Consider the following 15,326-nt stretch of genomic DNA (forward strand, 5'->3'; position numbering starts at 1 on the left):
AATCCTCTGGAAATTAAAAATTCCGTGTCGCAGGGGGGTGATTGATAGATGGAATGGCATGTCAATATCGCCTGGCTCACGCCAATCCTGTCGCGAGCGTTGACGTAGCTAGCTGAGGCTGCTCATTCAGCAATGTACAGAGGTGAGGGTGACCGACATGGCAGCGCTTACAGCTAGTACCCCAGGGAATGAGAGCAGGGCTGTCATGGCAGTATACTCATGGGTGAGACATATTAGGCAAGGCCTCGAGACTGCTGAACCTTCACAAAAACGTTCACGAAGTTAACGTGAAAAGGAAGGCATCATCCGTCAGTGTAGTGAAGGTGGACAGAATCATCCTGAGCCTTACAACTCTTCACAAATTCCGTGCATGTGTAATAAACAGTGAACTGAATGTAATTCATTTTAGTTGAAAATGTGTGCGGTCACACAGGCTCTCTCAGTGCCTTGCATCGAGCCAATGTGTCATTGCTGGTCATTTAATGTCCAGTTTCTGGGAAATTTAAGCATTGTGTAAAGTAGCCCAATGATAGAGGTAAATCAGTTAACAAATTGACGCAAATTTACATCAAACTCAAAAGTTTATCATAGTCACGCACACAAACGCTTATCTGATTATGCAGAGTACACCTCAGCACGCAGAAGTATGTACTAATTTATTCATTTATGTGTTTATTTGATTGGTGTTTTATACCATGCTCAAGAATATTTCACCTGTACGACAGCTGACAACATTATGGTTGGATGAAACTGGATAGAGCTGGGAAGAATGAATTTATTCAAGTAGGCTACAACTTTAGACGTGCCTGGCCAGATGGAATACTATCCTGTAACCTACCTCTCCTAGACGTGAATGCTAGTTTACAGGTACGAGACTTACTGTGGGAACTGAGGTGCAATGTGTCATATGTAGTTTCTGCAGAAGGATATTTTCTTCAAATGAGAGTGACACCTTCATTCACAACTACCACTGGCAATGCATTGTATTTGAGTACTGACTGCTAAAGCACCTGCCTCAAAGTTGGGTCGGGACCGGTAGATCCAGGATCAATCCTTGATCGAGTCACACCTAAGACTTTAAAAGAGGAAGTTGTAACTTCCTCGCTTGGCGTTCAGCATGAAGGGGATAGTGCAACGACTGGTTGACCCGTATCAGTATAATGGCTCGGGCGGGGCTGCTTACTTGCCTTCGGTAAGTTGTCTCAGTGAAGCAGCACTAAATAAAAGAGCGGTGGAAATCCGTCCTGCTACAAGGAGGCACGTTACACGTACATGCACCCTAAAGATTCCTTCGTCGTCATATGATTGAAAAATTGTTGACTACGACGTTAAACCCCAAACACTCACTCACTCACTCAAAGTTGGGAGACCTGGGATCAAACCTGAAACAGGTCAGGTCAAAGCAAAGACTTCAAAGATGGTATTGCTGCCTCATTTGCGCTCAGCACTGACTGAAAAGAGCAAGACTGGTTGGCCCAGTGACACTATAATGTTACTGGATAGGGTGTCGGAGTATCCTGTCTTTTGCAAGTACCAAATTAATAAATAGTTTACCTTGTTTGTTATATTCCACATGCTCTGCAGGGAGCTAACAGCTATGGCCAGTTGTCCACGGGTAGGTGTGAGGAAAAGTGTGAGCCAGGGGAGATAACCCTTCCATTCATGCCCTCACAAGCAGTAGAGCTGTCAGGAGGAGGTGGGCACAGCCTGCTGGTCACAGGTATTCTGACAAGTTGTCATTATCTGATAGAACACACAAAAACATCATAGAAGTAGACACCAATAGCTAGAAGTAAACTTGGTTTTGCATTTTGTTGAAAACACCTTTAGTTTCATACCAGGACAGACTTTCTCCCACGTTGTAGTCTCTGGGTAATGTAATGTTTGTTTTAATGTTTGAAGTTAAAGTTCATGGAAATCTGCATGCAGATTATACTTTAATGAGAACCAGCTGAAGACTATGATTGTGGCTGATGAGAATCCAGCTAGCACAAGGACAGAGCAACTACAACTCTCATCAACTGGCAGGACGTATTTCTGTTTTCTAGCACAACATTTCACCAATGTCCTGCATTTAGGGAAAACCCTCAGTAACTTGCCAGAGACCTGTGGTTTACTCTAGGCAATCTTATTTCCTCCATTCAAAAAACTAATTGCCACTGTATTAGTGAAAATTATTGAAAAGTAAATAAGTAAATATCAGAATTGTTTTTTGTGTGTTGAAAGAGTCAGGCAAGCTGTTCACATGTGGTTCTAACAGCAGAGGTCAGCTGGGGGTGGGGCACAGCCAGGATGTTCTGACTCTGACCAAGGTGACACTACCTGAGGGAGCTAAGGTGCTTAAGGCTGTGGGAGGATGGGACTTCACACTGGCTCTTACAGGTATGCCCATCCTCTTGTGGAACAGTTTGAATGTCAAGTAGTTAGGTGACACCACCTGAGGGAGGTAGGGTGCTTAAGGCCGTGGGAGGATGAGACTTCATACTGGCTCTCACAGGTATGCCCATCCTTTTGTGGAACAGTTTGAATGTCAAGTAGTTAGGTGACACCACCTGAGGGAACCAAGGTGCTTAAGGCCATGGGAGGATGAGACTTCATACTGGCTCTTATAGGTATGCCCATCCTCTTGTGGAACAGTTTGAATGTCAAGTAGTTAGGTGACACTACCTGAGGGAACCAAGGTGCTTAAGGCCATGGGAGGATGAGACTTCATACTGGCTCTTACAGGTATGCCCATCCTCTTGTGGAACAGTTTGAATGTCAAGTAGTTAGGTGACACCACCTGAGGGAACCAAGGTGCTTAAGGCCATGGGAGGATGAGACTTTATACTGGCTCTTATAGGCATGCCCATCCTCTTGTGGAACAGTTTGAATGTCAAGTAGTTAGGTGACACCACCTGAGGGAGGTAAGGTGCTTAAGGCCGTAGGTGGATGAGACTTCACACTGACTCTCACAGGTATGAAACAGGTTGAATGTCAGGGAGTTAGGTGACACCACCTGAGGGAGGTAGGGTGCATAAGGCCATGGGAGGATGAGACTTCACACTGACTCTCACAGTCATGAAACAGGTTGAAGGTCAGGGAGTTAGGTGACACCACCTGAGGGAGGTAAGGTGCTTAAGGCCGTAGGAGGATGAGACTTCACACGGACTCTCACAGGCATGAAACAGGTTGGATGTCAGGGAGTTAGGTGACATCAACTGAGGGAGGTAAGGTGCTTAAGGCCGTGGGTGGATGAGACTTCACACTGACTCTCACAGGTATGAAACAGGTTGAATGTCAGGGAGTTAGGTGACACCACCTGAGGGAGGTAGGGTGCTTAAGGCCATGGGAGGATGAGACTTCACACTGACTCTCACAGTCATGAAACAGGTTGAATGTCCGGGAGTTAGGTGATACCACCTGAGGGAGGTAAGGTGCTTAAGGCCGTAGGAGGATGAGACTTCACACTGACTCTCACAGGCATGAAACAGGTTGGATGTCAGGGAGTTAGGGGACACCAACTGAGGGAGGTAAGGTGCTTAAGGCCGTGGGTGGATGAGACTTCACACTGACTCTCACAGGTATGAAACAGGTTGAATGTCAGGGAGTTAAATGTAACTAAAACCATTGATGATTTCCATGATTATGTTTTTAATTTAAGTGAGAAATGATGTGACTTATTGATGTTGAATGTTTCAGAGGGTGGCTTTTTGTATGGGTGGGGTTCAAACACGTTTGGCCAGCTGGGATTACCTGATGTGAAGGGGCATATAAGCTATCCTGTGAGTCATTCAGTATAAGATGCTCTTTATAATACTAATATCTATATGAGAGTAACACACAAATTATTGAAAAATTAATGTCCTTTCATTCATTATAAGTGACATACAGAATTCCAAAAGCATTCCGTGATAAACCCTTGTAACATGTTAAAAAGCTTACTGACAAGCTTTCTGATGGGAGAAAACCAGGCAGAGCCCGGGGGAAACCCACAATCATCTGCAGGGTGGTGGTAGACCTTCCCACGTACAGCCAGATAAGAATTGGCATATTGCATGTATTTTTCAAATTTACTGTGAAATGGGAAGTGATAAATAATGCAGAGAGTTATCTCCCTTAGCTGAGTGCTTTTATGTTCTGTCTCTGATTCTGGCCACAGACCCCATTAGTCTTCCATAAGCGACAGTGTTAACGTTTAGCGCTGTAGCTCAGTCCCAAACATTCCATGGCCAATAAGCCTTGGTTCATACCTGGCCCAGTCTGTGAGAAAGAAGCAATAAAAATCTTGACATAGGTTGACCGTCAAAATCTGGACTTTTCTATGCTGGCAGCTGAGACGGGTGCCTAGCAATGTCAAGGGGGCGTCACTCGCAGACTCATCACCACCTGTCTTCTTGTGTCGTCTCACCCAGAATTTCAAACTATCATCATTAAAACTCATACCTGCCCAAAGCTTAGACAATTTCCATCATTTTGATATCAAGCATGCACCTGTATATCAAAAACGGTAGGCTAGCAGCAAAAAATGACTTTACACCCTAAAATACACAGAATTACATTTGTCCCTCCTGAAAAATGGAAGTATTAATGGGGGTCTATGTCCTTCTGACATACTTTTGTTTTCACAATGTCACATTTTTATGTGGCTTCTGATATGCTGGAAAAGTAATAAGGATTTTTTATGTAATCTACATTTGTTTTAGAGGCTTGTGGATGTTATTACTGAACCGCTAACTGATGTGGCAGCAGGCTTGAGACATGCTGCAGCTGTAACAGGTACAGGTACAGCAATAAACAATATATTTTTTTGTAAAATTTGATACATATTAATTCTGGTAAATTTGAAAAAGTATTCAGATATTATATTTTAAAGGTTTATATGAGTGTTATGTTTTGTAAGTGTTGTATCTGCTGATTAAATTTGGTGGTCTCCCTGACATCTGTTCTATTCTGTTAGCCAGTGGTATTCTCTACACCTGGGGAAGTGGCAGAAGAGGTCAGCTGGGCTGGACAGACAACACAGGAAAACCACCTGGTCAGGTGTTCACCCCATCTCCAGGTGAGTCTGTACAAGTGGTAGGAAAGGTCATCTGGGTCAGACAACACAGAGAAACCACTTGGTCAGTTGTTCACACTATCTCCAGGTGAGTCTGTACAAGTGATAGGAATGGTCAGCTGAGTCAGACAGTCAACACAAGAAAACCACCTGGTCAGGTGTCCACACCATCTCCAGGTGAGTCTGTACAAATGGTAGGAATGGTCAGCTGAGTCAGACAGACAACACAAGAAAACCACCTGGTCAGGTGTTCACCCTATCTCCAGGTGAATCTGTACAAGTGGTAGGAAAGGTCATCTGGGTCAGACAGACAACACAAGAAAACTACCTGGTCAGATGTTCACCCTATCTCCAGGTGAGTCTGTACAAGTGGTAGGAATGGTCATCTGGGTCAGACAACACAGGGAAACCATTTGGTCAGTTGTTCACCCCATCTCCAGGTGAGTCTGTACAAGTGGTAGGAATGGTCATCTGGGTCAGACAACACAAGGAAACCACTTGGTCAATTGTTCACACTATCTCCAGGTGAGTCTGTACAAGTGGTAGGAATGGTCAGCTGAGTCAGACAGACAACACAAGAAAACCACCTGGTCAGGTGTTCACCCCTTCTCCAGGTGAGTCTGTACAAGTGGTAGGAAAGGTCATCTGGGTCAGACAACACAGGGAAACCACTTGGTCAGTTGTTCACACTATCTCTAGGTGGGTCTGTACAAGTGGTAGGAATGGTCAGCTGAGTTAGACAGTCAACACAAGAAAACCACCTGGTCAGGTGTCCACACCATCTCCAGGTGAGTCTGTACAAGTGGTAGGAATGGTCAGCTGAGTCAGACAGACAACACAAGAAAACCACCTGGTCAGGTGTTCACCCCATCTCCAGGTGAATCTGTACAAGTGGTAGGAAAGGTCATCTGGGTCAGACAACACAGAGAAACCATTTGGTCAGTTGTTCACCCTGTCTCCAGGTGAATCTGTACAAGTGGTAGGAATGGTCAGCTGAGTCAGACAGACAACACAAGAAAACCACCTGGTCAAGTGTCCACACCATCGCCAGGTGAGTCGACCAGCCTGGATAGCACAGTTGGTAGAGTGTCCACTTCGGGACCGATAGATCCAGGATCAATCCTTGATCGAGTCCCACCTAAGACTTTAAAAGAGGAAGTTGTAACTTCCTCGCTTGGCGTTCACCATGAAGGGAATAGTGCAACGACTGTTTGACCCGTATTAGTATAATGGCTCAGTCGGGGCGGCTTACTTGCCTTCGGTAAGTAGTCTCAGTGAAGCAGCACTAGATTAAAGAGCGGTGGAAATGCATCCTGCTACAAGGAGGCACATTACACATACATGCACCCTAAGGATTCCTTCGTCGTCATATCACTGAAAAATTGTTGACTATGACGTTAAACCCCAAGCACTCACTCACTCCAGGTGAGTCTGCAGAAGTGGTAGGACTGGTCAGCTGAGGCAGACAGACATCACAGGGAAACCACCTGATCAGTTCTTCACATCATCTCCAGGTAAGTCTGCAGAAGTGGTAGGAATGGTCAGCTGTGCCAGGCAGACAACACAAGAAAACCATTTGGTCAGGTGTTCATACTATTTCCAGATGAGTCTGCAGAAGTAGTAGGAATGTTCAGCTGAATCAGGCAGACACAAGTGGTAGGAAAGGTTAGATGAGTCAGACACATAAGACAGAGAAACCACCTGGTCAAGTGTCCACATCAACTCCAGGTGAGTCTGTACAAGTGGTAGGAATGGTCAGCTGAGTCAGACAGACAGTACAGGGAAACCAACAAGTCAGGTGTCCACAGGTGAGTCTACAAAACTGTACATCATAAGTGTCAGTATTCCAGATGCTTCCCCTACTATTACCTATCTCCATCTAACTGTCTTTATTTGTGCCTCACTACCTCCACCCCACCACATGTATCTCTCAGTGCCTCTGCCTCATTACCTCTATCTCATTGCCTCTATCTCAACACCTCCACCCCACCACATGTATTTCTCAGTGCCTCTGTCGCACTACCTGCATCTCATTGCCTCTCACAACCCCCACCCCACCACATGTATCTCTCACTGGCTCTTTCTCTACCTCGCCAGCCCTACATGTGCCTCCACCTCATTACCTCTGTCTCTATCTCACTACCTTCACCCCACCACATGTATCTCTCACTGCCTCTGTCTCTACCCGACTACCTCTATCTCATTGTCTCTATCTCACTCCCTCCACCCACCACATGTATCTCTCACTGCCTCTGTCTACCTCACCACCTCTATCTCATTGTCCCTATCTCACTACCTCCACCCCACCATGTGTATCTCACTTCCTCTGTACCTCTACCTCACTACCTCTATCTCATTGCCTCTATCTCACTACCTCCACCCTAGCAAATGTATCTCTAACTGACTGTCTCCACCTTACTACCCCTACATGTATCTCTACCTCACTACCTCTATCTCACTAGTTTTAAATCTACTTGTTTCTCGATTACAGTGGATTTCCCATCAGATTCTGGGCGGCCTGTCTCAGTGACTGCTGGATCCCTGCACACTGCAGCCCTCACAGGTAATTCAGCTGTCAGTTTGTATGAACTTTTTACTGTGTAGTGATCGCATTTCACAATTAACCTAATTCGTTGTCAGTCAGGTCAAACATTATCTTGTTCAGACAATCAGTTCTGTCCGTCTCTCAGATGGTCATTTCTGTTTGTCTTTCAGACGGTCATTTCTGTCCATCTCTCAGATGGTCATTTCTGTTTGTCTTTCAGATGGTCATTTCTCTCCATCTCTCAGACGGTCATTTGTGTTTGTCTCACAGATGCTCATTTCTCTCCATTTCTCAGACGGTCATTTCTGTTTGTCTCACAGATGGTCATTTCTGTTTGTCTCACAGATTGTCATTTTTGTTTGTCTCACAGATGTTCGTTTCTCACCATCTCTCAGACGGCCATTTCTGCTCGTCTCACAGATCTTCATTTCTCTCCGTCTCTCAGACAATCATTTTTGTTTGTCTGACAGAGGGTCATTTCTGTTTGTCTGACAGGTGTTCATTTTTCTCTAACGGTCATTTCTCTCTGTCTCTCAGACAGTCATTTCTGTTTGTCTGACAGATGGTCATTTCTCTCCATCTCTCAGATGTTCATTTCTGTTTGTCTGACAGTCATTTCTCTCCATCTCTCAGACGGTCATTTGTGTTTGTTTGACAGGACGGTCATTTCTGTTTGCTTCATAGATGTCCATTTATCTCCGTCTCTCAGACAGTCATTTCTGTTTGTCTGACAGATGTCCATTTCTCTCCAATTCTCAGACTCTCATTTCTGTTTGTCTGACAGATGGTCATTTCTCTCCACCTCTCAGATGGTCATTTCTGTTTGTCTGACAGACGGTCATTTCTCTCCATCTCTCATACGGTCATTTCTGTTAATCTCTTAGACAGTCATTGCTGTCCATCTGTCAGACGGCCATTTCTCTAAATCGCTTAGAAAGTAATTTCTCTCCATCTCTCATTGGGCTGCATCATTTCTGTCTATCTCTCAATCATGTCTGTCCATGTGTGTCTCAGACATCCATTTTTCTCCATCTGTTAGACAGGGGTGAAGTGTTTATTTGGGGTTGTAACAAGCATGGCCAAGGCTCGCTTCCACCTAGCACAGCAATCTCCATAAACAAACCCTTCAGAGTGGAATCCTTTAAGCTGGGAGACGTGCAAATCTCCGCTGTCAGAAGTGGATGGACACACATTCTGTGCCAGACAGGTAATTGGCCCACCAACCTAATACTCTGCTTCTTCAGGCAATGGAAGTTTTTGTGGTTGATGAAATCCAAAAAATTGGTTACAGGTTTTAAGCGTTGAATAACTGATTGATCGGTTTCGCCACGATGCGAAAACAGACCAGTCGTTCACGCAAATAGATTCCGTGAAAATGTGAAGATAGTCATCTACGTTGTACAGTACTTCGTAGCAGATTTTTTCATTTTATTACTGTAACTTCGCCAAAGTCTATTAATTTGCGTATGAAGTAGGTTGTATAGCAGTACAGTCCGCTATCACACATATAGCGGAATTCTCAGATAGCACAATGGCTACATCGGGTGCCACAGTATGAACAGTGATCAGCACACATCAGCGTGGATCAGGAAGCCACTATAAAACATATTGGTTACACACACCGAGCATCACATGGATTTCAAAGCCTGACCAGCATGTGTTATATTCCTGAGTATTTTTATTTTCTTTTGATGATTAATAATTACTTTTACATTTAGTGACTTGTAGTGTGTGTAGTACCATGCGTTCTCAATAATTTCAGACGCATTTTTAGAAAATGTATACCATGATGCCTTGCAGGTGCTATTGTCTTTAAGTCGTACACTCTCTGTGGGTGAGTAGGGAATTACGGGTAGTTGGTAATCTCCGTCACGCATCAGTCAGCCTTACCAGCTTTGCAAGAAGGGGAAAGACACTGCCGGGTTTTGAAGAGATTTAACTTCTTGTGTGATTGGAAGGCTGTTTTTCAATCATGCCAATAACGTTTAAATCACTGCACACGTTGGTAGACATACATAAACTACAAAATTGCAGAACAGACGTTTCCTGAATTTTTGCTTGTAACACGTTGGTGCATCGTATGTATGTATGTATATGTAGCGGTGTTCAACTGAACGTCGGCCAATAGAATTTCTTCTTGGATTCTCGAAATTTGAAAGCTAATAATTTGTCATTCATAGCAACTGGTGGCATTTACACGAAGACTATCCGAAATAATTGTTTATTTTAAACATCGTTGTGTAAACCGGCGGGCAGTAGAACACTATACGAGCGCACGGTAGAAATAATTCTGGAGAAACTACAAATGAGACGCAACTCGGCAATGAATTCTGTAGTAGTTAATGTGTGTTTGCCCAATACAAGGAAATCTTGGCTTGGAATGTAATTAAGAATACCAATGTTAATAGTTCGTGTCCATTCTTGGGACTCCTGATGTGGCCAGAGGTGTTTGGTGTTGAAAATGAAACCTGGATCAAAAGTTTTTTCACAGTAGGTAATGAGTCATTCATTAGCCATTTTATGTACCTGTAAGCCCGCTGATGATTTGGGAAAGCTCTTTAAAAATATATTTTCAGCGGCATGCATAAAACCTGCGAATTTCTATAATATTTTAATCTTGCTTTTTGTTGTGAGTTTATCTGATAGTTATTTCTGAAACCAATACCTGTCGCGGGAGATGTGTATGGGGTCTTGATTTTTGTGAAGTCTAAGTGAATTCGGACTAAGTGAAGTCCGAATGAACTGAGTGAGGATTCCGAGGGATGGGTGTTTAGGTACCTGGTAATGTACCTTACTGAGGCCATGTCATACCCTGCATCATTCGTAACTTTTGAGCATACCTTTAGAGTGATTAGTAGATAAATTCACATGAGAATTAGACACGTCTTCTTTTTAACTTAGAGTTTTATTAGGACACTGAACATATGATATGTATCGTTTTGCGTCTGCAAATGGCCTTCCAGAGGCTCTCATGTCCGATTCCTGCAGGTGCCAGATGAAATCCACCTTGTTTGTATTCTCGGAACAGGGAAATCAGGCCTGTCATCTTTTCACTTGGATCTAACCACTTGAACTTTGTTTTCTGAGCAAACATTGTTTATATATTTTCTGTGAAATTACCGATGCCATCTACAGCAAAACGCACTCCTCAGAGCTCGATATTCTCCCAAGGTCGTCTGGTACGTATATCGGTGGGTTTTGAAGGCATTTGTATGGTAAAGTTTAAAGCCAGGTTTGGCTAATTTAATGACATATATACATGAATGTACATGTATTACTAACTTTTTTTCTTGAAATGCCTGTGGTAATATGTTGCAAACTATATTTTTAAAATTAATCCAAAAAGAGGGTAGCCGGTCGGTAGATTCAAGACAATCCTGCGGATATAATACCTGATGCGGCGAGGCGTTGGATGCTTCCCTGTAAATGCCACTCAACCGTCCACTTCAAATATTGGATAGCATAGTTTGTAGCACACAACCCGAAAAACGGCATGGTAAGTCTTTTCAGAAGAGAAAGAACAAAGATAAATTTTCACTAGATTTATGTTCCGGTATCAACATTTTAATCTTTTTTTAAACAAGCGTGTATACTGAAAAATGACATCTAAATTTGCTGTGTACAAACTGTCCGGAAACACTGGCTTCCTAGGCCAGGGTAGGCCCATACTCCAGCTGGGGAAGCTGGCACGGTGATGTTACTCGCGGTGAGCGCTTCGCAGGAGATTTCTCTGACCTACCCGCTTGCTTTCAGTGTGTCTCAGTTAGCAAGTGTCTGTAATTATTGAGAACGTATTGTAGCCAGCTGGCTTAGGGAGCCCTCACCATCCCTTTCTGATGAAATGGTTTTGTCCACAGGGTGAAATAATATAACCATTGGCACGAGGTAGTGTCATCGATAACAAATTTGCAGAAAGTTGGTGACTCGTGAAAGTTTAAATTATGTTCAAATTAAATGTCACCTTTCTCCACCTACCCCTTGCCCGCCGAGAGCACAATACATGACTGACGAATGTTGCCAGCTAGTATGTGTTGTGTACATAATGTGACGTGGGAAATGAACGAAACACACACACAACTTGTGGTTGCGAGGTCTTCATGTCTATAATTTCATTCACGGGTCCCGTGAATAACCCTATCAACATAAACACAGAATGTGACATAAGTAATGTAACACAGATATGTTCATTTCAAACAAATGCAATAAACCATTCGTGTAAATTAGAGAATAATGCATATGTAAGAATCGTTAGCCCAAAGCGATGGTTATTAGTTATTATCAAATACATATTTACTAATATACACAGTAAACGCTTAATTACCCCTGTTGACCAGGAGATAAACGGCGTATCCAGACCAGTATACCGGTTCATCACGCAGTCAAGACATCCGTGTCTACCTAAATACACAAACATTAATTGTGTAAAGCAAAGTAACCATTAAATGGTACTAGAGACAAGAAATCCTAATTGACTGCTGAATTAACAGATATATCTGGCAAGTCTGATATAATTGCACGACAGTTCAGTGAAACATATCGTCACATAGCTGCATTGAAAACTAGTGCGCAATAGTGGTAAAACCAAGTCCTAACAAAATTCAGCATAGAACGAACCATTTATCTCACTGAAAGTAATAGAAAAGTCTACAGAATAGCGTAACGTTATGATGCAGAAATAGGTAAATGACATTGAACATGTGATGATCACTCGTACAACTTGCGCACAGGGTTGGCCTTTCCGCTTGCTGTAGCTATGTTGTTCGGTGGCAGCCATCTTACCTAGCACAAGCGAAACGTCGTTACACTAACACATCGACACATAAATAAAGCACAAATGCAGCTTACGAAAAGGATATATAAACGCTAACACTAACACTAAGCAAGCTCATTATCATATGGTCAGAATCCTGTAATCAGTATGGTTTCTACATACGAGATATCGCCAAGAACTCGGCAGTAAAATAATATAAAGCACTCCTTTCAGAATAGCTGCAGACGATAGAGTAGCGAAGAGTGACGTCATACAAACAGCATCATAACATGACGTATCCCCAGCGCGTCATAGCTAACCTGTTCCGGGGGGGGGGGGGGGCGATCAGGGACAGTGGATGCCCGTTTTATATGAATAACGAGTAAAAAATAAAAAAAAAAAATAAACAACAAAACAAAACAAATGACTGTCCCAATAACAAAGAAGATTTTGTTTTAACACGGAAGCCTTCTCGCGAGTCACCTATAGGCCTTCACGAAGTTAATAGTTTTGTAGACTTGACGACACAAATGGCAGGACACAGCGCAAATGCACGGACATCAAAACGAAATCAAAATCAACCAGCAACTGACAGGACTTAATTTTGTGGCACCTGTCACTGAGCATGACCGTGTGTGGGGTAACTGTAATAAAGTAATATACCCGTTGAACGCTACGCAGTTCAAGCGCAGCATTTGTGGGAACGTTGCAGGGGACAGATCAGCGTAACACATAACTGACACGTGAACGATCGTTTCGTTCGCGCTAAATTTCGTGGCCTGTACCTGTACTTTTGTGCATATAATTAAGAACGAATTTCCAGTGCGATACAACAGTTAGTAAACGCTGAGGTTTACAATTTTCAGCAATTTCTAATATTTACCTGGCTGAATGTTTAATCGTTGAATTAAAAAGCCCTGTACGTCCATGCCACAAGGCACTTTGCGGGACGCAGTGGGCATTTAAATCCACTTTGAAACGGCTGCACACGCCAATTTCTGGTGTGCATTAAAGAGAATGGGACCTTTATTGCCACTCCCGCAAGTTTAAATCCATTTCTGAGTCGAAATGTTGTTGAAAACCACAGAAGTATTTCCTTCTCCCTCGTCAAAATAACTTGGTGCTGCGTGGCAAGTCAGGTGTACTTAAATCTCAGAACCGTATGCCAAAAGACAAGGTCACAAAAAAAGGTCTTAGATGACAACTACAGGTGATTTCATTGGTCATCATGGATGTAGAGTAGAAAGAACAATCTGCTGAGTCAGTTGGTTCGAAAGGCTCCAGTCAAGGCTTGCGAATATCATGTGCACATCTGCCTGTGGCCACAGAAACAATCCGGATTGTGGATGCACCCAATGCGTCGCGCGTGCATACCGCGATATTGAAAAGAAAAATGTCAATACTTTATGACGTTTTCTGCATACAATTAGTCTGAAATTGATTGAAACTTACAGAAGTGATCGAAAAGACCCATCTCTTCTCATTTCACACCAGAAATCGACGTGCCGTTGTTTTGGGGTGGATTCAACGGCCAACTTCGTTCCGCAAGTGCCTACATTACGAATTGAACATCAGAAATTGCAACAGACCTCAACGTTTAATTTAACTTGCTAATGGCCCATAATTATGGTAGACTCCAGTAAGACCTATAACCGCCATGGCATGTGTGTATAAATGTTTTGTATCCTCAGAGACGGGTTATGTGATGAGTTGGGGGAGAGGTGACTACGGTCAGTTGGGTCGTCCGTGTACTGAGGCCTTCTCTCACACTCCGGGGAGGATCCCAGACTTGATCAGGGTCAGCCAGATAGCGTGTGGGTCTGAACACAACCTGGCTGTTACAGGTACATGTAATCAGCAGTGACCAGGTGTTCTATGACACTCTACACTTCGTTGTACCAGATATCTGTTATCATTATATACCTATGTACCGGTACACTCAAACATTTAACTTGCATCTACATCTACTCATGCTATTTTCTGTCTAGTGTAAAACACCAATCAATTAAATCAAATAAATATTTTTTGTATGAACAGGTCACTGAAGATAACTAATAAATGTTTTTACAGTGTGTCTTCACATCTTGCCTATCCTGGGGTGAAGCATATCAGGCAGGTGTGGAATTGTGAACATATTAAAACGTGTGGCTTGAAATTATTATGCAATAAATGTATATGAACAAGGGACTTCATACTCCCCCTCATATAAGCTTCTTCCATTGGAAAAATGTTACCAAATATGAGATTTTTTGTAAAGAAATGAGTCAAGAAATCAGTAATGGTATCCTGTTTTTATCAGTGATATTATTTGCAGATGGCAGACTGGTATCCTGGGGATGGGGAGAACACGGTATGTGTGGCCAGGGAGCAGAAAGAAATGTGGAATACCCTCTTCTGATTGGTCAGCTGAAGAGCACAAAGGCCACCCTGATTGGCTGTGGAGCTGGCCACTCCTGGGCAGTGGTAGAGATCTGATAAATGTGAATGTAACATTCAGGCATCAGGTTTGCTGCTGCTGCTTGAAAACATTGCAAGTCAGGAAGTAGTTCCTGGGACTGTCTGATAAAGTTACGACGGTATGTCTCTACACAAACAGGTTCCCCACTTTGGAGTTATCGCTGCCTGACTTTTTTACACTGACGGGTTCCTCAGTGAGGAGTTACTGTTGTCTCTCCCTACACTAATGGGTTCCCCACTGAGGAGTTACAGATGTCTGTTCCTGCATTGATGGGTTTCCCACTGAGAAATTACCACTGTCTGTTCCTACATTGATGGGTTTCTCACTGAGGAGTTACCACTGTCTGTTCCTACATTGATGGGTTTCCCACTGAGGAGTTACCACAGTCTGTCCCTACACTGATAGGTTCTCCTCCGAGTAGTTTCCACTGTCTGCCCCGCACTGACAGCATTGGCACTGACTAGTTACCACTGTCGGTCCCTATACTGACAGGGTTTGCACTGAGGAGTTACCACTGTCTGTCCCTACACTCAGG

General features: G+C 43.4%; 1 protein-coding gene across 1 annotated transcript; it reads left to right on the forward strand.

Annotated features, from left to right (window-relative positions):
- The first annotated feature begins 140 nt into the window (after positions 1-140).
- On the forward strand, positions 141-15,228 carry LOC135466367 (secretion-regulating guanine nucleotide exchange factor-like). Its single transcript, XM_064743804.1, has 10 exons — positions 141-223; positions 1,585-1,720; positions 2,227-2,382; positions 3,682-3,764; positions 4,686-4,758; positions 4,940-5,041; positions 7,530-7,601; positions 8,623-8,790; positions 14,025-14,177; positions 14,648-15,228. The coding sequence occupies exons 1-10, from the start codon at positions 158-160 to the stop codon at positions 14,806-14,808; spliced, it is 1,170 nt and encodes a 389-aa protein (XP_064599874.1). The 5' UTR covers positions 141-157; the 3' UTR covers positions 14,809-15,228.
- The last annotated feature ends 98 nt before the right edge of the window (positions 15,229-15,326 follow it).

Source organism: Liolophura sinensis, chromosome 6 (genome assembly GCF_032854445.1).
Source record: "Liolophura sinensis isolate JHLJ2023 chromosome 6, CUHK_Ljap_v2, whole genome shotgun sequence".
In the NCBI taxonomy this organism is placed as follows: domain Eukaryota; kingdom Metazoa; phylum Mollusca; class Polyplacophora; order Chitonida; family Chitonidae; genus Liolophura; species Liolophura sinensis.

Excerpts from the sequence above, each read along its gene's own strand:
- LOC135466367 (XM_064743804.1), top strand. The coding sequence starts at position 158 with ATGGCAGCGCTTACAGCTAGTACCCCAGGGAATGAGAGCAGGGCTGTC. Across the intron at positions 1,721-2,226 it reads GCACAGCCTGCTGGTCACAG|AGTCAGGCAAGCTGTTCACA; the intron begins GTATTCTGACAA and ends GTGTGTTGAAAG. Across the intron at positions 3,765-4,685 it reads AGGGGCATATAAGCTATCCT|AGGCTTGTGGATGTTATTAC; the intron begins GTGAGTCATTCA and ends CATTTGTTTTAG.